Genomic DNA, 26,921 nt, shown 5'->3' with positions numbered 1-26,921 from the left:
GCACAGCCACTATACAATGTACGGCACTGTGCTTAGTAATAAAGAAACAGTGTTCTAAGATCGCTTCAAACAGGTGATTGGTCAGGGTACAGGGTGTCGAATCCACCATTCTGAAATTGATGACCTGTTCTAAGCATAGGTCAGGGGTCAGCAACATTTGACACTCCAGCTGTTCTGAAACTACACCTCCCAACATGCTCCATTCACTTGCATGGAAGTTTCAAGAACAGCAGAGCTAGTGTACATGCTGGGAGTTGCAGATTCACAATAGATAGAGGTGGGGGTGTAATTTTGGCAACACCCCCACAGTATAAACACTCTCTCTATTGATCATTCCCCCCCCCCCCCCAAAATACAGTATAAAACCAATTTATTGGCCCCCATACAGTAAGTGTCCCCACGCTGAGGCCTCACATTGTGCCATCAGGATGAGACATCCTCTGGAGGCCTAAGCAGAGTCGGCCGTGGACATGAGTGGGGTAGGCGAGTGAAAAATGAAGATCAGCAGGTTATCCCCTGTGAAATACCAGTTCTTCATATAAAAGGGGTTTGGCTTAGTAAGAAAGGAGATTTTAAGATAAGATTGCTTTGCTGCCTGGATTGGTTTGTGCAAAATCCAGACCAGGAAGCAGACAGGGGAGGGCTGAAAAATTTTACAGCTACAATCCAATTCAGTTAATTTTATTATACAAAACCCAATACAAACATTTGCTGTGACAGCAGCCGAGATCCCGGGATCAGTGTGTGGCCCATCCTAGCAGTAGAAAAAAAAAACAAACAAAAAAACCCCCCAAAAACCTCACACCCCTCCAGCAGAGTCCATGTATGAACACGGGGCCCTACTGGATGTAAATGGAAACGACAGAGAGCAGATTTAAAAGACACCGCTGCACTGTCCTGGCGAGTGCTGAACCTACACAAATATTAGAGAACTACATAAACCAGATATTGCCCAATATACTTCAGTCACGCAAATGGCTCCTCCTATAGATGGGAGGCTGCAGAGACTTTCCACAGCTTTCCTGGACTGTTTTGACACTAGAGACTGTGCAGGCTCTGATAAGTAACCTTACCTCTCAGAGATCTATAGAGATTTATCTATTAGAGGAGCGGTATACTAGTAATTCCCTAATATATACGTGTAGGTTCATCCACAAGCCCAAGATAAAAATCTCGCACACGCAGTAATGTCGCTGGCTGAAGGTTTGCCTGTAATGCCGCCCATCATGGTTATAAGTGCTGTATCCCAGCTCCAGGGATCCAATGGGTGATCAGTTCTAATGTAGTACAGCGCCCTCTGCTGCTAGCTCTCAGACAGTGGCTGCATGTTGATTATGCTCCTTGTCTTCAGCTGAGACTGTGCGATGTCAGCGAGTGCTGTCTGTATCTTCTCCAGCAGCATGTCCCCCCTATACACCACCTCCTCCAGACGGGCAGCCGCTGCATGATTCTCCTCTTCTAACTGGTACAGACTGGCTGCCTGTAGAAAGAACATACAATAAAGGGGCTGTCAAGCACAAAGAGTAATGTATACAGACAATCTAGCCACGGAAGCTGTCATTGGTATTTAATCAGGACCCTTTATTGATCCGCTGATGTGGCTGCCAGAAGCCAAATACAAGGTGTACGACAGGAAGCAGGTCTGTTCCTATTCAAGTGAATGGGAGCAAAGCTAGTTTACCAGCACTATGCTACAATGAGAAGAGCCAGATGCCCTTCCACGGCATGGAGTGCTTTCAAGCAGCTGATCTGTGCAGGTTCTGGGTGCCGACCCCACTGATCTGATACTGATGATCAATGCTGTGGATAGATTAGCAGTATCAATTATTCTTGAACAACCCCTTTAAGTCCCTTAATTCAGCATCAGTGATAATCCACTACATAATAGTCCCATCATGTGACTGACAGGCAAACACATAGATTAGATCTACTCCAGCAGGAACAAATCCTTATCTCTAGTGCCACCTACTGGAGGGTGCTCCAAAAGAAACAGTACACCCAAGAGCGGCATCTAACTTAGCCAAGCAGGTCCAGTTCTGTCCTGATAGTGGGCAAGAAGCGAGCACACCACTGTTGCAGGGTCCTCCCTGAGCGAGATTCCCTTTTGGAGACGTTCCTGATTTGGCCAATATCATTAACTATGCTGCAAGGGGTTTTACCAGACTTTTAAAAGCTCTATCCTGAGGATAGGTCACTGACTGAAATTCTGTGGGAGTCTGACATCCAAGACCCCGCAAATTATATAAGTTCACATCATGTTCACCGGTCACATGGCCTGATTGTAGCTTAAAGGGGTTGTCCAGGATTATTTTTTTTAGGTCAGGGAACAAAAAAATGTTTTCTTGCGGTGGAAATTGTAGAGCAGAGAGTGCAGACCTTAATCTCCAGCCGCTGGCTTTCCTCCCTTCTTGTGGTGGAAGTCCTTACAGGCTGAGACGTCCCAGGTCCCTTTCCTTAGGCAGCTGATTGGCCTCAGCGGACATGTCACCACTGAGGCCAATCAGTACACTCAGTGGCCTAAGGAAAGGACCTGCAACGTCACAAGTAGTTATGTCCAGCTGATTGGCCATGTGTGGTTGGGACTTCTGCCAGAAGAAAGCATCGGCGCAGCAGGACCAGGCCGCGCTGGGAGACACCAGGGACAGGAGTGTATGTTTTTTGTTTTTTCACATCCCCCCAGCCAAATTTAAAAAAAATAAAAAATATCCTGGATAAATCCTTTAAGTGAATGAGCTGAGCTGCAATACCAAGAGCAGCCACTTTACAACATATGGTGCTGTGCTAGGTAAATACTTAAGAGGCTGCAGTGCTCACCCAAGCGCTGCAGCCTCTTTAAACCGTTGATCAGATCCAGGCATGGGTGTCACACCTCTGCCAACCATTAATTATTTATTCAGGAAAACCCTTTAGGGGTCAGATATTGACTTATTGGGAGAAAAAAAAATAGTATAGTATAAACAAGAATTCTGCTCTGAGACCATTGCCCGTAAAGCTCTCTGTAAGACAGCTTGTGGTCTCTGCAAGGAGAAATATAGGTACCCCAACCAGAGATCTCCACCAGACTTTACTACTACACATTCAGTAACATTTCTTATAGCTCTCACTGACCCACACTTACAATAGTGATCGTATCTCCATAAGAGTCTGTGCACGCCTCACCTGTAACGCAGCTGTAGATTCTTCACTGGGCAAAGAGTCGATAAGAACATCAATATCTTTTGCTGTGCGAGCAATGAGAGCGGCAAAAAGCTGAGCGTATTCTGCAGGAGTAAAAATACATCAGAGTGTTTGCTAATCTAGTATAAGTGTGCTCCAAGAACTCTGGATTATCAGAAAATTATATTAATATTACATAATCTCCTGGGAAGTGCTTACATAGGTTGCCAGGAGGAATATACAGAGGATTCCACTCACCTTCTGTGGGGTTGGTGGGCTGCTCCTTGTTTACTGTAGTCTGAATGTTATTGAAGGAGGCAGGAGGAGCGCACTGCTGGAGGACCCCGATAGAATTACAGAACTGATCCGCAAGCTGAAGAAAAAAAAACCCCCAGAAAGTCACCGATCCATACATTACACTACTTATCCTGTATTATACTCCAGAGCTGCACTCACTATTCTGCTGGTGCAGTCACTGTGTACATACATTACTTATCCTGTACTGATCCTGAGTTACATCCTGTATTATACTCCAGAGCTGCATTCACTATTCTGCTGGTACAGTCACTGTGTCCATACATTACATTACTTATCCTGTACTGATCCTGAGTTACATCCTGTATTATACTCCAGAGCTGCGCTCACTATTCTGCTGGTACAGTCACTGTGTACCTTTATTACATTACTTATCCTGTACTGATCCTGAGTTACATCCTATATTATACTCCAGAGCTGCGCTCACTATTCTGCTGGTACAGTCACTGTGTACCTTTATTACATTACTTATCCTGTACTGATCCTGAGTTACATCCTATATTATACTCCAGAGCTGCACTCACTATTCTGCTGGTACAGTCACTGTGTACATACATTACATTACTTATCCTGTACTGATCCTGAGTTACATCCTGTATTATACTCCAGAGCTGCACTCACTATTCTGCTGGTACAGTCACTGTGTACCTTTATTACATTACTTATCCTGTACTGATACTGAGTTACATCCTGTATTATACTCCAGAGCTGCACTCACTATTCTGCTGGTACAGTCACTGTGTACCTTTATTACATTACTTATCCTGTACTGATACTGAGTTACATCCTGTATTATACTCCAGAGCTGCACTCACTATTCTGCTGGTACAGTCACTGTGTACATACATTACTTATTCTGTACTGATCCTGAGTTACATCCTGTATTATATTCCAGAGCTGCACTCACTATTCTGCTGATACAGTCACTGTGTACATACATTACATTACTTATCCTGTACTGATCCTGAGTTACATCCTGTATTATACTCCAGAGCTGCACTCACTATTCTGCTGGTACAGTCACTGTGTACATACATTATATTACTTATCCTGTACTGACCCTGAGTTACATCCTGTATTATACTCCAGAGCTGCGCTAACTATTCTGCTGGTACAGTCACTGTGTACATACATTACATTACTTATCCTGTACTGATCCTGAGTTACATCCTGTATTATACTCCAGAGCTGCGCTCACTATTCTGCTGGTACAGTCACTGTGTACCTTTATTACATTACTTATCCTGTACTGATCCTGAGTTACATCCTGTATTATACTTCCGAGCTGCGCTCACTATTCTGCTGGTGCAGTCACTGTGTACATACATTACTTATCCTGTACTGATCCTGAGTTACATCCTGTATTATACTCCCGAGCTGCACTCACTATTCTGCTGGTGCAGTCACTGTGTACATACATTACTTATCCTGTACTGATCCTGCGTTACATCCTGTATTATACTCCAGAGCTGCACTCACTATTCTGCTGGTACAGTCACTGTGTACATACATTACTTATCCTGTACTGATCCTGAGTTACATCCTGTATTATACTGCAGAGCTGCGCTCACTATTCTGCTGGTGCAGTCACTGTGTACATACATTACATTACTTATTCTGTACTGATCCTGAGTTACATCCTGTATTATACTCCAGAGCTGCACTCACTATTCTGCTGGTGCAGTCACTGTGTACATACATTACTTATTCTGTACTGATCCTGAGTTACATCCTGTATTATACTCCAGAGCTGTGCTTACTATTCTGCTGGTACAGTCATTGTGTACATACATTACATTACTTATCCTGTACTGATCCTGAGTTACATCCTGTATTATACTCCAGAGCTGCACTCACTATTCTGCTGGTACAGTCACTGTGTACATACATTACTTATCCTGTACTGATCTTGAGTTACATCCTGTATTATACTCCAGAGCTGCACTCACTATTCTGCTGGTACAGTCACTGTGTACATACATTACTTATCCTGTACTGATCTTGAGTTACATCCTGTATTATACTCCAGAGCTGCACTCACTATTCTGCTGGTACAGTCACTGTGTACATACATTACTTATCCTGTACTGATCCTGAGTTACATCCTGTATTATACTCCAGAGCTGCACTCACTATTCTGCTGGTGCAGTCACTGTGTACATACATTACATTACTTATCCTGTACTGATCCTGAGTTACATCCTGTATTATACTCCAGAGCTGCACTCACTATTCTGCTGGTGCAGTCACTGTGTACATACATTACTTATCCTGTACTGATCCTGAGTTACATCCTGTATTATACTCCAGAGCTGCACTCACTATTCTGCTGGTGCAGTCACTGTGTACATACATTACTTATCCTGGGTTACATCCTGTATTATACTCCAGAGCTGCACTCTATAGTCCCCTGACAGCTCTGTGACAGGTGATGATGATCTATGTCCCTCCAATAGATGTCCACCCCCCGTATACACTGACCAGATATTCCTCATACGGTATAACATACGATATAGTATACATACGTCACCTCTATATTACACAACTGCCCTCAGATCTATACACTATACCACAGTGACCACCAGCCCGGTTTGTCGGACTCCTACACCGGGAATCACTCACCGAATTGAGCGCATCCTGCAGCTGCGTCAGGCGATCCGCCATCTTTGATTCGGGCAGCCCCGAAACTGCGTTCAGAACGCGGCGTGATCTACTATTGGTCAACAACTTATGGGCGTGACACACACGTAGGACGTCCTTTCTTTCACTGTACTCTTTATGTAGTAACTTTATTGATAACATTCATAATTAACACTGATTGTAAAGTTTTGAAATCTTGAACAAACCTCGGGGTTGTTATTGTTTGTTCTTATTCTGAAATACTTGCCAGCCCTAAATGTTGATATTTTATTATTTTTGTGGATGCAGTTTGTGTAATTCCACAATTTGACCACCAGATGTCACTTTGTATACATTAACTTATTAGGCTTTGTTCACACAAAGTACATTGATCGGTGTTGACCAAAAGGTGATTATACTGAGCTAAGAAAAGTTCTGGATAGACATGATGGGTTATCAAATAATCCTTATTTGTGAGCCAGATGGGCTAAAAAGAGTTAAAAATCCAATAATAAATGTTCTTGGTTGCCCAGGTATTTATCATATACTGTATATACATGCCAATACATATACATATATACATGCCAATACATATAAGCACACATATCACGTAGAGATGCAAAGGCAAAATATCAGACCAGGGTACTTGGGCCCCATTACAGGAAGGTGCTCTGAGGGGCCAATCTTAGGGTCAGTTCACACAGAGTTTTTTGGCACTGATTTTGATGCTGAATGCGCCTCAAAACCACCTGATTTTGAGGTGGATTCAGCGTCGAAATTAGCACCGAAAAACTCCATGTGCACTGACCCTAACAGCTCTACAGATCGTCTGGATGTCCCCTGACATAATGATAGGTGACCTGCCCCAAAGCAGGTTCCTGATGAGCGTTATCCTCCTGCGTGGTAGCCCATTATAGTGCCTGTTGAAGAATCTTGAAGCCTAGCGTGAAGCTCCTGGGCCTTAACACCAAATCTGTAAGGGGACCCCACTTAGCATGTGCTGTGTATAATATTGAGGTTTTATCATTATGTAGAGGGGCCTTTGGGCCTCCTTAGCCTGGTAGCCACTGCTACCTCTGCACCCCCTATAGCTGCACCTCTGAGAGGATCCTCTAGTCTTCTGCTGGGTCCATCATACAGTCACACATATACACACATTAGATAAATTGTGTCAGAAAACCAGATCAAATCAGATCAGGACATGACTGAAATGATAACGTGACATATCCTCTGTGATGTGTATGGTGGAGCGGCCATATTGTTTTGCTGCAGCCACTTCTGAGCTTCCAATGTCAGTGAGCTGACGCTATATTCACACTAGCATTGTGTTCTCCATCGTTCGGGTCTGCTAGAGGAAAGCCGGACCGGTGTTTCAGCAGTTACACATGGACACCAACAGACCCCATTGACTATAATGTTGTCCACCATTTCAAAACTGAAAGTGATAGAGAGAAAGGTCCTCCATCCAGGACTTTTCTCTCCACCAGAGTCTCCAACTCCAACGCAAATATCAACCCAACTTGAGAAGCACAAAGCCGCCATAATCTTCTAAGTAAATTGTAGGTACAGGAAGGTTACAGGGTCTGTGCAGAACTGATGTTTAATGTGAATAGTCACAAAACACAGGCCCTAATGACCATGACCCCCCCTATGTTCTTATATATTATTATTTATAGATATATTAGTGGGTACCATTACCATAATTTGGGCACGTTCCTCCCTCCAGTTCTGCATCAGGGTTACCTCCAATTAGCAAGAAGCATCTGCCTTTACCACATTGTACATGAGGGTGAATATGTCTCAGGATACTGTTTTATACCGCCATTCCTTCTTATTGTGAGAGAAAGCTTAGAGTTAGGCCTCAAGGTCTGTGCACACGGCCATGTGCTTTGTAGAGACGAACGCTAGTGTGAACTTAGCGTCAGTTTGTTAACCATGTTTTTCATGACTAGCACAATGACCCGTTCATTTCTATGGCTGCATACACAGGCCCATGTATTATCACAGGCCGTGCAGGCAACTGTGAGCCTGGAGCAAAACTCAGGACAGGTCCTACGCCTCTCCATTTTTCAGCTCGGGCTCACTGTCATTCAGCCGCCACATTGCCTGGACAACATGAGGTTGGCTGTTATCGACAATGGACATGGCCAAAGAGTGTTCATTTCATTGCCTATCTTGCATCTGCTTGGAAAACGTCTCATAAAGGGGGCAGAAAATTCAGCAATCAGGCTCTTATCTCTGTGTGTATGGGTTGAGGGTCCTAAAAGCAAGCCCTTCAGTGATAACAAAAAAAGTGGGCCCCAAGTGTCCCATGTGGGCCAGATTTCCATGGAAAATGGCGGTTATGCAAGGTGCTCAATAACCCCAATGACTTGATGACTGGGTTCCCAGCATATAGTCTGAGGTGTTCTCCAGGAATGACATGAAACTCAGGGGCTGCCAGGGTGGGTATAACCCCCCCCCAAAAAAAAAACAAAAAACAAAAAAAAAAACCCCTCAACTATCTCCAGTGCTCCATTGTACAGTCCCAGTCCCCTTTCTCTCTTGTGCTAGGACTCCCCAGGCCAAAAGTGGAGAGGCTTACATAATTGCTGAGACCAATCACTGGTGACATACCTGAATGACATCACTGGTCTGAGTGACATCACTGGTCTCAGCAGACATGCGAGCCTCTCCACTTATGGCTGGGAAGGCCAAGCATTGGAGTGGACTGGGACAGGGACTGTAAAACAACAGGCATCTATTTTTGTTTTACACCCCCTCTTGAGTTTCCCCTGATTCCTGGAGAACCCCTTTAAGAGACCTTGTTTGAGACCTGATAATTTAGAGCCTTCTTAATGATGAGACCCTCGACCCTTAACTTATCAGACCTCTGGCCAAACACCTAAACTAGGGGTATGAGGTCTGAGGTGGTCTATTTTAGGAGTCTGGGTTTTGATTATTTAGAGGGCGGGTAATAATTTAGGATTTAGGGTCCAATAATTTATGGGCCTGTAGTGTCAGAGCTGCCGCTGATCTCCATTGTATCTGTATTGCCGCCTTTAACCCTATAATTGCTCCATACAGGGTTAATTATAGGCTGGAAAGGCAATAATGGCTGCTATCTGCAGTGTGTGAATACCATGTAACCAGATCCACTATGTAAATGTTTATTTGTCTGTCCTACATTAGAGGAGGGGGCAGCAGGTGTTTGTATACAGGGTGCCCCTCTCTTTGTATGGGCTAGGTCATTGTAATGTAGATGAAGCCCTAATCTAATCCAACAAAAGTCAGCCATACACATTACGAATGTAAAGCCACGGATACTGGTTGCACCAGCTGTCCATCTATTGTCTGCAGGGGTGTCCCAACTATTCCCAATGACAGATATTTTTGTGTGTTATTACAGTGCTAATATATATATATATTATCTCTGTACTGTGACATCACTGTGTGTATTATCCCTGTACTGTGACATCACTGTGTGTATTATCCTGTACTGTGACATCACTGTGTGTATTATCTCTGTACTGTGACATCACTGTGTGTATTATCTCTGTACTGTGACATCACTGTGTGTATTATCTCTGTACTGTGACATCACTGTGCGTATTATCCCTGTACTGTGACATCACTGTGTGTATTATCTCTGTACTGTGACATCACTGTGTGTATTATCTTTCTACTGTGACATCACTGTGTATATTATCTCTGTACTGTGACATCACTGCGTGTATTATCCCTGTACTGTGACATCACTGTGTATATTATCTCTGTACTGTGACATCACTGTGTGTATTATCCCTGTACTGTGACATCACTATGTGTATTATCTCTGTACTGTGACATCACTGTGTGTATTATCCTGTACTGTGACATCACTGTGTATATTATTCCTGTACTGTGACATCACTGTGTGTATTATCTCTGTACTCTGACATCACTGTGCGTATTATCCCTGTACTGTGACATCACTGTGTGTATTATCCTTGTACTGTGACATCACTGTGTGTATTATCCCTGTACTGTGACATCACTGTGTATATTATCTCTGTACTGTGACATCACTGTGTATATTATCCCTGTACTGTGACATCACTGTGTGTATTATCCCTGTACTGTGACATCACTGTGTGTATTATCCCTGTACTGTGACATCACTGTGTGTATTATCCCTGTACTGTGACATCACTGTGTGTATTGTCCCTGTACTGTGACATCACTGTGTATATTATCCCTGTACTGTGACATCACTGTGTGTATTATCCCTGTACTGTGACATCACTGTATATATTATCCCTGTACTGTGACATCACTGGGTTTATTATCATGTAATAGAATTGAAGGGGTTTTATAATATACTGCAGTATATTAGTATTGAAGTATATTGTATGGGTAATAAGGGTCTAAAACCCATAGAAGTTATAAAAATAAAAGAGAAAATATTTGATAATATGTAAAATTAAAAATACATAAAAATGTAAAAACTAAAAACAATCACAGTTTTTCAGAATGCAAAAAGAAATCTGTGCTGTGATTGATTGCTATAACTCAGGGCGGGTTCACACCTGCACCCGGTCTCCGCTTTCAGGTTTCTTTCTACTGCCCAAGAAACTAGACAGGAGACGGAATCCGGCAGTCACTTTTCAACCATTCATTTGAAAGGGTTTGCAAAGTGTCCGCCCATGAGTGTTTTGTGGTCTCCGCGGCGAAACCGTTTTTTTTTTTTAATCGGACACAAAGTCGGACATGTAGAACTTTGTGTCGGGTTAAAAAGAACAAAAAAATGGTTTTGCCGCAGAGACCCCAAAACGCTCACGGGCAGACACTGACCACCGGGTTTCCGTCTCCTAGCGGCAGAAGACATAAACCCACAAAGCGGAGACCGGGCGCAGGTGTAACCCCGCCCTAAGACTGTTTCACTGTTAGACCATTTAATAAATATGATCCGATGAGTCTATTTACATGTCTTTTTTTAAATTTTTGATGCTCTGCTTTGATGGATCATCCGAAAATATAACTTATCCAATGTGATCGATCAATGAAAATGAGTCACAGAGCAATGACAAAGTGATCCATTATGTCCGGTTTCACAGCTGGCCTCTCCAAAATTGTGTGAATATAACCATATTTTACAAGAAAAATCACTCACACATATATACACACAGTAGTATATATATATATATATATATATATATATATATATATTTTTTTTTTTTCTTTTCATGTACACTTGCATATTGTACATGCTACATAGATATACAGTACACATTTAGGTCACACACACATACATACAGACTCAGGTCACAGACTCAGGTCACACACATTGTACACACCCAGGTCACACAGACAGACAGACTCAGGTCACACACATTGTACACACCCAGGTCACACAGACAGACAGACTCAGGTCACACACATTGTACACACCCAGGTCACACACACACACATACACACAGACTTAGGATACACAGACTCAGGTCACGAACACACCCAGGTCAGAAACACACACACAAATACATACAGACAGACTCAGGTCACACACACTGTACACACCCAGGTCACACTCATATACATACACACCCAGGTCACACTCACATACATACACACCCAGGTCACACTCACATACATACACACCCAGGTCACACTCACATACATACACACCCAGGTCACACTCACATACATACACTCCCAGGTCACACTCACATACATACACACCCAGGTCACACTCACATACATACACACCCAGGTCACACTCACATACATACACACCCAGGTCACACTCACATACATACACACCCAGGTCACACTCACATACATACACTCCCAGGTCACACTCACATACATACACACCCAGGTCACACTCACATACATACACACCCAGGTCACACTCACATACATACACACCCAGGTCACACTCACATACATACACACCCAGGTCACACTCACATACACACACACCCAGGTCACACTCACATACACACCCACCCAGGTCACACTCACATACATACACTCCCAGGTCACACACTAAGGACATAGCCACACACAGTACACAGCTATATCACACGCCTACTAGTCTATGACTACAAGTCACTTGCAGCAGTAGCATCTTGGACCAAATCCGTCATTAGGCGAGGCCATGAAGGGTTAAGCAATCCCCTCCGCCTCAGCCAATGGCGGGTGAAGCCCAGGAGGGGGCGTTGCAGGAAGCCGCAGACACTCGGTGACAGCCGCTCTCTCCTCCCTCCGCCTGTATCACAGCAATGAAGAAGAGAAGCCGGATCATGGCAGAGAGCTGCTAGATGTGCAGGGTGTGCACGGCGGCATCTTCCTGAGCCCTGGGATTACATTGTGGCAGGTGGTGTGCAGGATGAGCTGGGCATGGAGGGCAGTGCATGGCCCCTCCAGCCTGAGAGGTGAGGGGGGCACACAGTAGGCATCACTGCTGCTTTGTGCTCTGCCCTGTCCTGCTCGGCCATGCTGCCCGGGGTCGGGGTCTTTGGCACTAGCCTGACCTCCAGGGTCATCATCCCTCTGCTGAAGGACGAGGGCTTCTCGGTGAAGGCTTTATGGGGCAGGACCCAGGAGGAGGCAGAGGAGCTGGCCAAGGAGATGAGTGTGCCCTTCTATACCAACCGTATCGACGACGTCTTACTGCATCAAGATGTGGACCTGGTGTGCATCAACCTGCCACCGCCACTGACCAAGCAGATCGCTGTCAAAACCCTAGGTGAGTGTGCCCGATTGCATGCCATGTCCCCATTGCTGCCGCCATGCCCCTGGGTACCCTTATGGGTAGGTAGAACTGGGCACCCTACAACCATAATACATTATATCAGCCCTCACAGTATCGGTGCCCATGCACTTGCAAAAATTTACAGAAATGTGTTTATCATGCCTATAGACTGGCATTGTTGCCAATGATCTGAATATTAGGGTATATTCACACAAGGCCATTTTATGCAACTGCAGATACCTGTGCCACTCAGATGAACAGAACTGCTTTTTTACTTGCAGACGTTTCCACTATGAATCATCTATTCTGTTGATTGACATTATACATTGTATGGAGTGATGCGATCATAAAAATTCTTATATGTGCCAAATTCAGACCCCAGAAAATTAAGCAGACCTTTGATACTATACTATAATAACTAAAAAATACCTACGGTAATATGTATCAGACCCAACCCATTAAGTTACTTGGACCGCAGTCTCGAGCCAAGACCCTAATCATGGCACCTAAAATTATCCAGACCCGACCCTTAAAATGATTCAGACATCAGACCTTACACCAAAAATATTCCCAGACTAGACCCCTAATATGACTGAGACACCAGACATAACCCTACACAGACCCTAGACCCGAGTCTTAAAATGAATCAGAGCTCATACACAACCCTAAAAAACGGACACCTAAAATTAATCAGGGACCAAATCTGACTCCTAAAACTGCTCGGACACAAAACCTTACACCTCAAATTACAGACTCCTAAAATTATTCATACCTGAGATCTGACACCTGACCGGGCTCAACGTCATCTCATCTCAAGAGGGTACAGCAAATGATCTTGTAAGGTGCAATAGTCCAGAGGCCCTAAAATTCAGAAGTCCTGCATAGCAACAAAGACTTTTTATCTAGGAAGATTTTCGTACATGTGAGGCATTGCGCTTAGTGGTGGTGGACATCTCTATTAGTTGGTGGTAGACATCTCCGTTTGCACCTGTGGCTTGAAGCCATCCATCATTCTAGTGGAAATTTATGGCCACAGATTGCCTCTTGGTGTCACACGGGCATAATGAAAGTCAATTCAGCGGTCATGAAAGAGGAACCCAGTGAGAAATTGCCTCATCCTTTGAGACGTGATGTAATTGTGAATGGTTATTTCAGTCGTTTGACTAAATATGGTATTTTTTGTACAAATTATTACTGTAGTGATTGTCTACTAAAAAATTGCCTGTGTAGGTCTTGGCTGAGGGACTCCTTTCGAGGCTCATATATTTGTTTTAGTTTAGCTAAGACTATGTTCACACCTGCATCAGAGTCTCTGGTGCTGAGTCCTTTACAAATTCAGGACAAAAGAGTCCTACGAGCCTTTTCCTATGGTGATGTCCGGGGAAAAGTATTGGACGCCATACTGGTCAATCAGGTAATTCAGGATACGTTTGTCATTAGATGGACTGTTTTTCCGTTCCTCTGGTCCTGCAGTGGACCAGAAAAACAGACAAAATGACTTGTTTGTGGCCAGTAAGGCCGTGTTCCCATAAAATTAATTTGTGGTGGAATCTGAGGGTTTGTAGTTTGCTGTACCACAAATCTTCTCGCATGTTAGTTCACGTAAGGCTACCCACCATAGTATCAATATGGAATCCGCCTCAGTAAGTGACATATCAGAATATATATATATATATATATATATATATATATATATATATATATGGGATTTGGATTATTGGATTTGGATTATTCCTAATTTTCCCCTGTTCTTGTTCATGCTTGGTTTGGCTGAGGGTACACGTGTTCTGAATGGTAAGAGGGGTGTAAGGGTACCCTATTACGGCAATCATTCTTTGCTGATATTTGCCATCGGTGGAAAGTTGTGATACCGTCATTTGCACCAAGTCCCACTGAAAAATGGTGCGTTCGGCCTAAAGACCTGACCGTGGCACAAATGTACGTTTTTGTCCATGAGTTATCCATTTTTTAACAGATAGTACAATGACTCATTCATTTTTGTGGCCCCATTTGGCAGCCATGTGGCCGGTCACAAACATGCACAGACAGTGCATGGATGCCATTGTGTACACGTAGACTAATATGTATGACCAGTGTTAGAGATTGTACTGAGTATGTCGCACCGGATGCTACACTTCAACAGGAAGTGCCATGACAGGAAATGAGCGAATCCGTGGAGGTCACAGGGTCATTGTACGGGGCCGGAGCTTACATTGTCATACTTGACTTGTGTTCTATGAATGTAGTAGACATTCATTCATAGGGTGGAGAATGTATGAATCTGGTGTACAATATATTAATTTATCGAGTCCCATTGTCTCATCCGCAAGAACCCCTTTAAGGGAATTACCAGTAAATAACTCTTATCTCTAGGGTCAGACCACTGGGGTAGCCTTCTATGACTACAATAGGTTTCCGGAGCCCCCATTCCAAAAGAGAATGGATGGATTGACCGTCACGTATTTATACTGGCGCTCTCACCAATTTCTTTGAGTCTAACATTGACTATCTCCATAAGACCCATAGGTCTGAAAGGGACTGTCTGGATTTATCCATTCAGATCGGCAGACTCCAACACTTGGTAGCCCTACGGATCAGCTGTTTAAAGTAGCAGCTTCGGCATTATAGGCCATGCAGAATCAATTTCATCGGTCACATGGCTTTTGGAATACCCCTTAAATTGAGGGGCAGAATGGATGACATATCTAGTAAAATTGAGTCTTCGGCCATCCCCTTTAATATATCACGTGAACGTCCACACCGCGACTGTTTTCATAAGTCCTATTTACTCAGTAATACGAGGTAGTTCTTCGTAGACGGGTGACTGCGGAATCTTTCATCTCTTTTTTATGGACCCGTGTACAGATTATTTCCCTAGAAGTGGAGAATACCGCCATTCATCTCGGCTCGTGTCAGTAGACATGGCAGGCGTCAGCCTTGTGTAAGATCTTCTGTCACCAGAATTTCCAGCTTTTCCACATTGCTCGAAGGTGTTTGCTTGTGACTGCGAGAACTGTTTACTTTTCACAGACGACCTTCTTGTGGTGATTCGACATTAGTCAGGATTAGTCGGAAGTACTTAGAGCGTCCCATTACTCATACCTTGACCGAATCTGGAAAAAAGATCAAATAATTTATTTTCTAAGAATTTTTGATTGAAGAACCATCCAAGGTGAGCCAGACATATGGTGCTCAATGGGTACCCGAAATGATAGATTCCTGAGATATAAGGTTGGGTTCACATCTGCACTAGGAGTCCATATGGTGCAAATTCAGCAATTTCAATGAAAAAGAATGGCCTCCCGATGGAGCCCATTATACTCAGTGGGGCACACTGTGGCCTCTTCATTATTTACCAAGCACATCTCCTTACATTGTATAGTGACTGTGGTTGGTGGCTGTGTTTGGTATCACAGTTATCCCCCATTCACTTAAATGGGACTGAACTTCAATCAAGCCAGGTGACCAATGAACATGATGAGGTAGAGCCGCTTAAAACAGCTGATTCGCAAAGGTCCTGGTGTCAGACCCTTGTGGATGATTTATTTTGATAAGTCTTCAATTGAGTTCCAGAAAACCTCTTTAGGCTAAGGCCCCACGGGCCGGAACTGACACGCTAAAGCGCAGCGGAAACAACCGTGGCGAGAACGCTTTGCGGTTCTTCCCGCAGTGCTTTGAACAGAAAGTTCATGGAGTTTTCCTCCGCGGACTTTCTGTTACAATTATATCTATCAGAAAGCCGCCGGCGTTTTCGTAGATATAACTGACATGCTGCGATTTTCAAAACCGCAATGGTTTTGGAAATCACAGTGTGTCCACCCTGCAATTTTTTTCCGCTAAGTGGGCATGGGATTCGCATGAATTTTATTCTCTTTGCAAGTACTGTACAAAGCCGCGAATTTCCTGTGGCGTTTCCACCACGGCCAAATCGCGACATTTCCAGCCAGTGGGTCCCCGGCCTTAGGCTAATGCCCCACATTACGGAAACACAGCTTTTTTTTGTTGCATATTTTATTGTTGTTTTTTGAGCCAAAGCCAGGAGTGGATTGAGCAGAAAGTAGAAGTATAAGAACTTCCTATATATTTCCCATTACTTTTGTAGCCATTCATGGCTTTGGCTCAAAAAACGCAAAAAAATCTGCAACAAAAAAAGCTGTGTTTCCGCAACGTGGAGTCTTAGCCTTACGGTTATATCCCTTGTGGCCTAGGGCAGTGAATGGGTAAATGGTAACATCCCTAGTGGGCTAGAGAAATGACGTGCTTAATGATAACATCTCTGTTGGTCTTAAATAGTACAGAAATTATTGATGACATCCCTGGTGGTCTAAGTCAATGAAGGGAGTCAATAATAACAGGCCTGGGATGAGACCCTGTGTGGTAGTGACCACGGAATCAAGATACTATAGAGCCGGTCTCTGCTTCCTCTTTGGGGCCCATGTGTGGTTAGGACAACCTGTGCAGGCTATATGGCCACCTCTGCTTAAAGGGGAATTCTACCATTGATTCTTATCATCATGACAGTTGTCAAAGTGGAGGGGTCTGTATTTAGTAAAACTCTGACCAGCGCTGTTGGGATCGGCAAGATTTACTTATTTCCGAATCTTACATATCAGAACTCTACAGGTCTAGGATCCCTTCTGATGTCTTCTGACAGGTATCTAGGTTAGTAGGTCATTTAAAGTGGAGTTCCCTATTCCATATAGCTGATCGGTATACATGAAATAACTACAATGTCACGTCATTAGAGTTAAGCTTGCAATACACACCCGTCAGAAGATCAATAGGCCACATTGGTGTCTACACCTGTCTACATGTTTTTGCCAGTATGCAAATGAGCTCTTTGGACCTACAAGAGCGCTGCCATTGCCCCCACAAGTTCATTTGCATATGAAAAACAGCAATATCTCTGCAGAAGAAGCATCAATTCACAAGGGTATACACCATATGATTCAGGTAACCCCAACCTATCTATCTGCAGGGTGTGTGTGCATGTTGGGTTCTGGTGACACACTCCCTTTAAACAGGTTGGATGTGAACTGTGGGATTTTTATTTTTTCAATATGTTACATTTTTCTCACTCTGTCAATTTTGCCATTTCTCATGCTGTGGTTTTCTGTCCATGGACCCCCGGTGGGTGGTGGTCGCTGTAGATATTGACCTAAGGATTAGTATTTGCTCGGGAAATGCTCCCAAAGGAAATCCTTTCTCCCTAGAGTATGTCGAATTTGCTGTGTTTAGTTTTATACATTTCCTGGAGGTTTAACCTTTATGATAACTGTTCAGATTTTTATATAAAACACAATGTAGCATAATCCATAAAGTCTTTAGTCTACATACATTTTCACGACAATAAACAAAGGGTTAAATCGATGGTAGAGGTTCCCCAGTCTTAGAGTAGTAGGCTTTAGCAGTGTTGGTCTGGCCGACCAGAAGATCCTCCAGTAGGCCCAGGCTCTAACACAATAATGTTCCAGTAGAAGACATACAGATTTGAAGAGTTTTATGGTCTATACCCTGGGGGTGGGTGGAGGAAGGGTCCCAGAATTATTTTATCAGGAGGGCCCAAGGACACTTGGGCTCTAAGTTACAAGTTATTCTTGGAGCAGGGGTGCACAGTGAAGCTCTCACCTCTTCTATACTGCAGCATTGTCAAAAGATGTCAGGGCAGACTGAGCCCGTTGGTCCATTGGTGGTCTGCTGTTAAGTGGTTAAATTCACAATAGTCCATAAATTTTCTCAAACTAATTGTGTCCAGGTTCATTGAACCAATTCATCCATTGATGTGAATAAGTCTTTGAAAAACAACACAAGATACAAATTAACACAGCCGAGAATTGGTACAGTCATGTGAATATGGCCTAATCATACGGGTACAATTTGATTGTATGCCACAAACAAAGGTAAAGTTGTAGAGCAGTAGATGTGCTACACCCAGGACCGAATTATCCATTGATGGAGTGTCACTCTATAGAATAGTGACTGTATAATACCGCCCTCCGTTATCTTATTAAGATGACTAAACTGAATATCTGTGCTCAAAAATATGCGCACCCCGTGTACTCGGGAATATATTGCTAGTTGTAATGACTAGTTCAAGTTTCCAGAATAGTTTTCATAATGGAAATTGGGCTCCACTGTAACAATGCAATTCCTGTGAGTCATTTGACCCATGAGGCCCTGTGAGGAGAAGTGGAACCCCCTTCACATAACCTATCCCTATTGCTGCTATATGAGTATGACTAACCATGAGTGATGTAATATATTCAGCTAACAAGACAGAAAAGACTAAATAAGGGTTTGTAAAAATCAAGAATTACTTGTAAAATACAAAACCGTGACTCATTATTACAAGATGTGGCTATATTTATCACTACTGTGTCTGATGTTGGTGAATGATTGTGACTGTACCAGCAGAATAGTGAGTGCAGCTCTGGAGTATAATACAGGACGTAACTCAGGATCAGTACAGGATAAGTAATGTAGTGTATGTACACAGTGACTGCACCAGCAGAATAGTGAGTGCAGCTCTGGAGTATAATACAGGATGTAACTCAGGATCAGTACGGGATAAGTAATGTAATGTATGTAGACAGTGACTGTACCAGCAGAATAGTGAGCGCAGCTCTGGAGTATAATACAGGACGTAACTCAGGATCAGTACTGGATAAGTAATGTAATGTATGTACACAGTGACTGCACCAGCAGAATAGTGAGTGCAGCTCTGGAGTATAATACAGGATGTAACTCAGGATCAGTACAGGATGAGTAATGTAATGTATGTACACAGTGACTGCACCAGCAGAATAGTGAGTGCAGCTCTGGGGTATAATACAGGATGTAACTCAGGATCAGTACAGGATAAGTAATGTATGTATGTACACAGTGACTGCACCAGCAGAATAGTGAGTGCAGCTCTGGGGTATAATACAGGATGTAACTCAGGATCAGTACAGGATAAGTAATGTAATGTATGGACACAGTGACTGTATCAGCAGAATAGTGAGTGCAGCTCTGGAGTATTATACAGGATGTAACTCAGGATCAGTACAGGATAAGTAATGTATGTACACAGTGACTGCACCAGCAGAATAGAGAGTGCAGCTCTGGAGTATAATACAGGATGTAACTCAGGATCAGTACAGAATATGTAATGTAATGTATGGACACAGTGACTGTATCAGCAGAATAGTGAGTGCAGCTCTGGAGTATAATACAGGATGTAACTCAGGATCAGTACAGGATAAGTAATGTAATGTATGTACACAGTGACTGCACCAGCAGAATAGCGAGTGCAGCTCTGGAGTATAATACAGGATGTAACTCAGGATCAGTACAGGATAAGTAACGTATGTACACCGTGACTGCACCAGCAGAATAGAGAGTGCAGCTCTGGAGTATAATACAGGATGTAACTCAGGATCAGTACAGAATATGTAATGTAATGTATGGACACAGTGACTGTATCAGCAGAATAGTGAGTGCAGCTCTGGAGTATAATACAGGATGTAACTCAGGATCAGTACAGGATAAGTAATGTAATGTATGTACACAGTGACTGCACCAGCAGAATAGCGAGTGCAGCTCTGGAGTATAATACAGGATGTAACTCCGGATCAGTGCAGGATAAGTAATGTATGGACACATTGGCTGTAACCAGCAGAATAGTGAGTGCAGCTCTGGAGTATAATACAGGATGTAACTCAGGATCAGTACAGGATAAATAATGTAATGTATGTACACAGTGACTGCACCAGCAGAATAGCGAGTGCAGCTCTGGAGTATAATACAGGATGTAACTCAGGATCAGTACAGGATAAGTAATGTAATGTATGTACACAGTGACTGCACCAGCAGAATAGCGAGTGCAGCTCTGGAGTATAATACAGGATGTAACTCAGGATCAGTACAGGATAAGTAATGTAATGTATGTACACAGTGACTGTACCAGCAGAATAGTGAGTGCAGCTCTGGAGTACAATACAGGATGTAACTCTGGATCAGTACAGGATAAGTAATGTAATGTATGTACACAGTGACTGCACCAGCAGAATAGTGAGTGCAGCTCTGGAGTACAATACAGGATGTAACTCTGGATCAGTACAGGATAAGTAATGTAATGTATGTACACAGTGACTGCACCAGCAGAATAGTGAGTGCAGCTCTGAAATATGATAAGTCCAATTCAAAATTAGTCACTGTAATTGTGGCTTAGAGTGTAATAGAAGTATAAATTGTAAGATGTTGCTCATAAGTGGATATTCCCTTTTAGATCCGTGTTTGTGATGTGATTTCTATAATTCGGGGTAATAGATGTGTTTGTACAATAAGGTGTGATAGTGATAATATTCTCGCAGTGCTTGTGCAGACATACAGTAGTGATAAGTTTCACACTGCCTTAGACATACTTTATGAATCTGATATATTTGATGGTTTACGTCCACTATTACTATAACATGTCACTACTACTTTAGTGCTCTTGTAAATTGCTTGTACAGTCATAGCTATAAAGCCATATAAGGAGGCATTGTGTATGGTTTCTTCGCCACATGCCAGATACGTGCGGATTTGTGTACATGGATATCTGTGTGGAGCTGAGATAAGACAGGCTGTTATTCACACTCTATAAATATTATGCAAAGGAATTTTTTTATTTTTAGGGAGAACTTCTGAAAGCTAAAAGGAATAGTTAAGTCCTCAGAGACATCCTTTGTATATACAGTATTAATTCTAAGAATGCTAAGTAGTTAGTGGAATCTGCTATATCTATAGCATGCGGGCTAGAGCAGGAGCAGCACCTCCTTTGTCCACAGTGGGCGCCAGCTGGATGTTGTAGCTGTTACTCTGTAATCTCAAGCGTTTAAGTCCTTAAAGGAAACCTTGGCTTAATTTCAGATACAACTCTACCTACAGGGCCTTATGGATGGATGGCTTAGTATCCCAAGTAGGCCTGTCTAGGTCTGGTGAGTGTGGTCGAACTCATCTCTGGTACTCCTGGCTCTCAGCGCCTGCACCATTGTTCATTGAAAGTGAAGAGGCACACTATGGCTCACTGCGTATGTGCCTGAAGTCCTGCGCATGCGCAACAAAGCAGATGTGTACTTCCCATCTTCACTGTGCAGGCGGGTACTAGATAAGTACAAAGGCATTTTTTTCATTTAATGAAGGCATGTTACAACCAAACTTTTTGGGACACTGAACCCCCTCAGTCTATAAAGTCCCATATCAACCTGACAGAAGGAGGACCAGGAGGAAAAAAAACAAAAAAAACAATCACGCGTAGCTTTCTTTTGACCAACACAGCTACGTGGGTTTTTTTTTTTTTTTTTTTTGAGGGGGGGGGGGGGGTAAGCATGGGGGTGTAGACTAGAATCATGTACATATGAAAACACAAGAGAAAGTGCAAACTATATAATTTTTATTATATTTAATGTGACTCAAGTCACCATAAGGCAGAATCAGTGGGAGCGCTGAGCTTGTTTCCCTGCACCGAGATGGTCCCATCTAGGAGTGCTGGGAGACAGTGACATACGAAGTGTGTTCCTTATGTTCAGTCTACTCTGTAACCTCTTTTTGGTTGCTGTCATTGCAGAAAACCCTGCATAGTACTAGAATCCCGGACATACAGCGGGTCCCGGCTCAACCCTGCACTTTGCTCACTTTATCCCGATGAGCAACAACCAAGCGTCAGTGTTGTGGGTCCTAACTCAACCCCGGGCACTCGCCGGCTCCACAGCAGCTGCTGATTCCTCGCCGCCAGTACGTGGACCGGTGCAACATGCCCCATGGCCCGGTACTGGTCCGTGGACCGGCGGTTGGGGACCCCTGCTCTGAAGGACCTTCTGAGCAGATAACAGTTGCATTGCTTGGTACCTTGCTGTAAATCAACCTAACAGGCCCTCTTTACGGACAGTACCTGTTTCGATAGTTAGGATGTGTTGATTATTTCCTCTTTTTATTCCCACCTTCTGATGCTGATAACATTTTATTCTTTCTTCAATGTTTTCACATGAGGGCTTATTTTTTGTGGGACAAATTGTATTTTTTTAATTGCACCATTTTGGGGTATGCTGTAATATACAAAAATTGATATGACATTTTTATGTTTGGGGATGGTACATATGGATAAAAAAACAGCAGGTCCACATTTGGCTTTTGGGTTCTGTACATTCTTGGGATGTATTTTTGGTGCTGGGGGTTGAATTTTGGACAGACTCATGAATGTAATGATGTGAACACTTTCAAGATCACTTATCTCTGGTCTGTTATTCCTTCCTCATATGTGATGTGTGTGGCAGTCCAGTTAACCCTTACTGTGTTGGCTCAGAATAGCATTGTGTATAGAACATGGGTCAGAAAGATAATGTCAGGTGTATATACTAACATTAAAAATGAACTAATAATACAATACAATACGCTTCATTGTCGTTCTCTCCGAGGACCAAGTGTTTGATGCTTACTTTCGATGAAAAAAATGGAAAAATCTATTTTGGGCATCCTTCAGTAGTCCAGTTCATTTTGTTTCATTGATTGTGAATGAAGTATGGAGGATGTAATGAACCTTCGTGCTACTGCACCTTTTACTAGGAATGATAGATGATTTCTGGGCTAGTGATTGTATCTGACATTTGCCTCGAGGCTTTTACTTGTGACTTATTCCTATGTCCACCCTCCTACGCATTTTTATGTCGCAGTATATCTTAAAAAGAAAAGAAATGAAGCAACTTTGTAATAGGTTTTAATGAAAAATTTCCTATTGTGTTTCTTCTGCAACTCTTATGTAGACTATGCATCTCCATGACGACAGACTACAATTAGGAAGCGTTTTTTTTAAATCTTGAGGCGTTTTTTGGAGCTTTTTCTGGAGCAGTTTTTGGTAAAAACTGCTTCAGAAAACGCCAGGCGGTTTTCCCCTCGCCTAAAGTGAATGGACTGTAAAAAATAAAAACGCTAGGCGTTTTTGGTCGCGTTTTTCGCCTCCCATTCACTTCTATTGCTTTCGTCAGGTGGAATCCGCCTGAAGTAAGGTCATGTCGCTTCTTTTTTTCTGCTAGAAGTCTCCATAGACCACCATTGTATGGAAGCGGATTTTGAGGCAAAATCTGCTGTCAAAGTCTGCCTCATTGCCCCATGTGAACTAGCCCTTATGTTTCCATTACATGTTGTCGTAATACCAAACTTATGTTATAATAAATTAGGGGACAAATTGAAGGAATTGGAGCCTGTGGTTAGATTGCATACCGTATCTATCACTGGGGGGGAAGGGGGGCATACAAATGAGCTCTGTCAGAATAGTGCTAGGTCATCAAAAATGGGCACAAGCCCAAATAACTGTGCTGTTTCCTTGCCCTAGTTCTGCCGCTGCATGGTCTCACAATGAACATTTTTGGATAGGGCCTCATTTTCACAGTCCATCCGACTTATTCTCTGACCATCTGATGTCTTATTTCCTAGGGCGACTATCCCTTTAAGATTATTAGGTGTTAAACGTTTTTTGTCAGCCAGACTTCATCTACTTTCTGCATTGAGTGGTTGTAGCTGCATTTTTATGACCTAGCCCTTTATCCTGCTGAATTGGAAAAGTCACTTCTACAACAAGCTGTAACGTTGTGTATTCCTGACATTAGTGTATTAGTGCAGAAGAGGCAGCTTCTCAATAAGTGGCCATTTACTTCTACAGGCGATCTTCAATACCAGTCAGCGACTAAGGATCTGGTTAGATGTATAGTCAATAATGTTTTTCCATGCATATAAAAGCAAATACAATTCTTCTAGCAGCAGTCCTTAGGATTCGCAGTATAGTTTATGTGCCCGGTATCTGGGTTATAAAAAGAATCTATCACCAGATAGACCTTTTACAATTAAGCAGCTTAGGGCGGGTTCACATCTGCGCCCGATCTTCGCTTCAGCCAAACCGGCGGGTTTCCATCTTCTGCCCCGAGAAACTGGACAGGAGGCGGAGACCCGGCAGTCAGTTCACTTGAATGGGTTTGCAAAGTGACCGCTCATGAACGTCTTCTGCCTCTCCGCGGCAAATCCATTTTTTTTTAACCGGACACAAAGTCCGATATGCACTACTTTGTGTCCAGTTAAAAAAAAAAAAAGTGGTTTCGCCACAGAAAGGTAAAAGACACGGCCGGACACTTTGCAAACCCATTCAAGTGAATGGGTTTGAAAACTGACTGCCAGGTCTCCGTCTCCTGTCCAGTTTCTCGGGGCAGAGGACGGAAACCCGCCAGATTGGCTGAAGCGGAGAATGGGCGCAGGTGTGAACCCGCCCTTACAGAGTTTAATCATACCGCCATGCATTGCATTTCTATTCATTGAACCCAGTTAGAAGTGGGTCATGTATCAGTGTATTCTGCCCATTAGACCAGAAGGTCTATTATTTTAGGTGCCTTTTTACACAGGACTGTGAAGTCAGTAGGCCAAACAAAAAGATTCCAAGTCCTCTTTCTTCCACAGCCTGACTACTAGAGATGAGCGAGTACTGTTCGGATCAGCCGATCCGAACAGCACGCTCCATAGAAATGAATGGATGCACCTGGTACTTCCGCTTTGACGCCGGCCGCTTAACCCCCCGCGTGCCGGCTACGTCCATTCATTTCTATGCGAGCGTGCTGTTCGGATCGGCTGATCCGAACAGTACTCGCTCATCTCTACTGACTACGACTACAAATCCTATTCTGACTCCTTTTAACGAAAAAGCTCCTCTAAATCACAAGAAAAGATAGTGATTGGATTCCTGTTAAATGAAATCTGCAAAAACTATGCAAAGAATTAAACAATATTAACAAATGTATACTAGAATTTTTTTTAAAAATTGCTCTTGATCTGGAAGTCCTAGTTGGTAACTTTTTTTTTTTTTCCAACCCCACCAAACTCTGGTTCTGACTATGACTACAGCTCCTTGATTAGGGTGGGAGGTAAGAATGCAGGTGGGGTTAGAGTCCAATAGATACGAACCTCTGGACAGTTTCTCAATCCCTTTCCAACTTTAGGTACCGTTCAGACTTTGAAGACGAAGAAAAGACTGTAGAGGAAGACAATTCTAGTTAACGTGAGTTGGTAAAAAGTGTGTGGTGTGATTCTATTGGTGCAGGTATTGGGCACTGGATGGTAGTATTATATAGCCACTGTAATGCACTTATTTGCACACTGTGTAAAGGTACTTTATTGAGGCACTATATGGTGACTGGTATAGTTACACACTCTATAAAGGTACCTTTTTGAGACACTATATGGTGGTATTATGGTGGATTATATATTACATTGCTTTTGGATACTTTATTACAGTATTGTTTTCACAAACAGGAATACAATCCACCCATGTACTCACAAACAAAATAACTCACAATAAACCACGTGGAGGATAAGTGTTCATGATATCCCGTGTCTTTTATGAATAATACAATCGCTGATACATTGTCTTCTATGACATCAGATTATGGGGCTGCATTTTTCTGCTTTGTAGGACAGTATTATATTACTTATGGAGGAAATTGCCCGGTGACCACCGTCCTCCACCTACTTCCTAAACAATTGTTCTGATGTTAAGAACAGTGAAAACAATAATGTAACATGCACATGTTTCATTCTGTGCCAACAAACCCCGGGATTTATATGTATGAATTGTGCTCCTCCGCTTCATTATTTCTTTACTTGAATACAGCATTGTGCAAATGTTTTAGACAGGTGTTGGGAAAAATGTTGCATTATATACCGCCGTTCGGTATATAATCCGGTTTTCGTTGGTATGCAAATGAGTTCTCTTGCAGCACTGGGGGTGGGTCCCAGCGCTCAAACAGCACTGGGGGTGTCCCCAATGCTGCAAGAGAACTCTCCAGTGCCACCTCCATCTTCTTCAGGAACGGGTCTTCTTCGCGTCTTCTGGGGGTTGGCTTCAAACTTCTAGGTCTCGGGCAAAGCCGACTGTGCATGCCCGCCGGCCACAAGAAAATGGCCGCTTACACAGTATGGTAAGCGGCCATTTTCTTGTGACCGGCAGGCATGCGCAGTCGGCTGCCCGAGCCCTAGAAGTTTGACCCCCAGCACTGGAAGAAGACGCGCAGAGAGGCCGTTCCTGAAGAAGATGGAGGCGGCGCTGCAGAGTTCTCTC

General features: G+C 43.2%; 2 protein-coding genes across 2 annotated transcripts in view; one reads left to right on the top strand and one right to left on the bottom strand.

Annotated features, from left to right (window-relative positions):
* Positions 1-672: 672 nt before the first annotated feature.
* On the bottom strand, positions 673-6,175 carry MED21 (mediator complex subunit 21). The gene is made up of 4 exons (XM_075276403.1): positions 6,094-6,175; positions 3,415-3,529; positions 3,160-3,260; positions 673-1,480 (listed from the first exon to the last, which is right to left on the bottom strand). The coding sequence occupies exons 1-4, from the start codon at positions 6,133-6,135 to the stop codon at positions 1,304-1,306; spliced, it is 435 nt and encodes a 144-aa protein (XP_075132504.1). The 5' UTR covers positions 6,136-6,175; the 3' UTR covers positions 673-1,303.
* A 6,158-nt stretch (positions 6,176-12,333) lies between these two features.
* The window catches only part of LOC142203829 (glucose-fructose oxidoreductase domain-containing protein 1-like), a 36,538-nt gene continuing 21,950 nt past the window's right edge, over positions 12,334-26,921 (top strand). The window contains exon 1 of the mRNA XM_075274901.1: positions 12,334-12,799. Coding sequence (XP_075131002.1) covers positions 12,547-12,799 — 253 coding nt within the window. The 5' untranslated portion in view covers positions 12,334-12,546. The remainder of the gene's footprint in view (positions 12,800-26,921) is intronic.

Source organism: Leptodactylus fuscus, chromosome 5, assembly GCF_031893055.1.
Source record: "Leptodactylus fuscus isolate aLepFus1 chromosome 5, aLepFus1.hap2, whole genome shotgun sequence".
NCBI classification, from domain to species: Eukaryota; Metazoa; Chordata; class Amphibia; order Anura; family Leptodactylidae; genus Leptodactylus; species Leptodactylus fuscus.
This window is presented reverse-complemented; position numbering and strand designations above follow the sequence as displayed.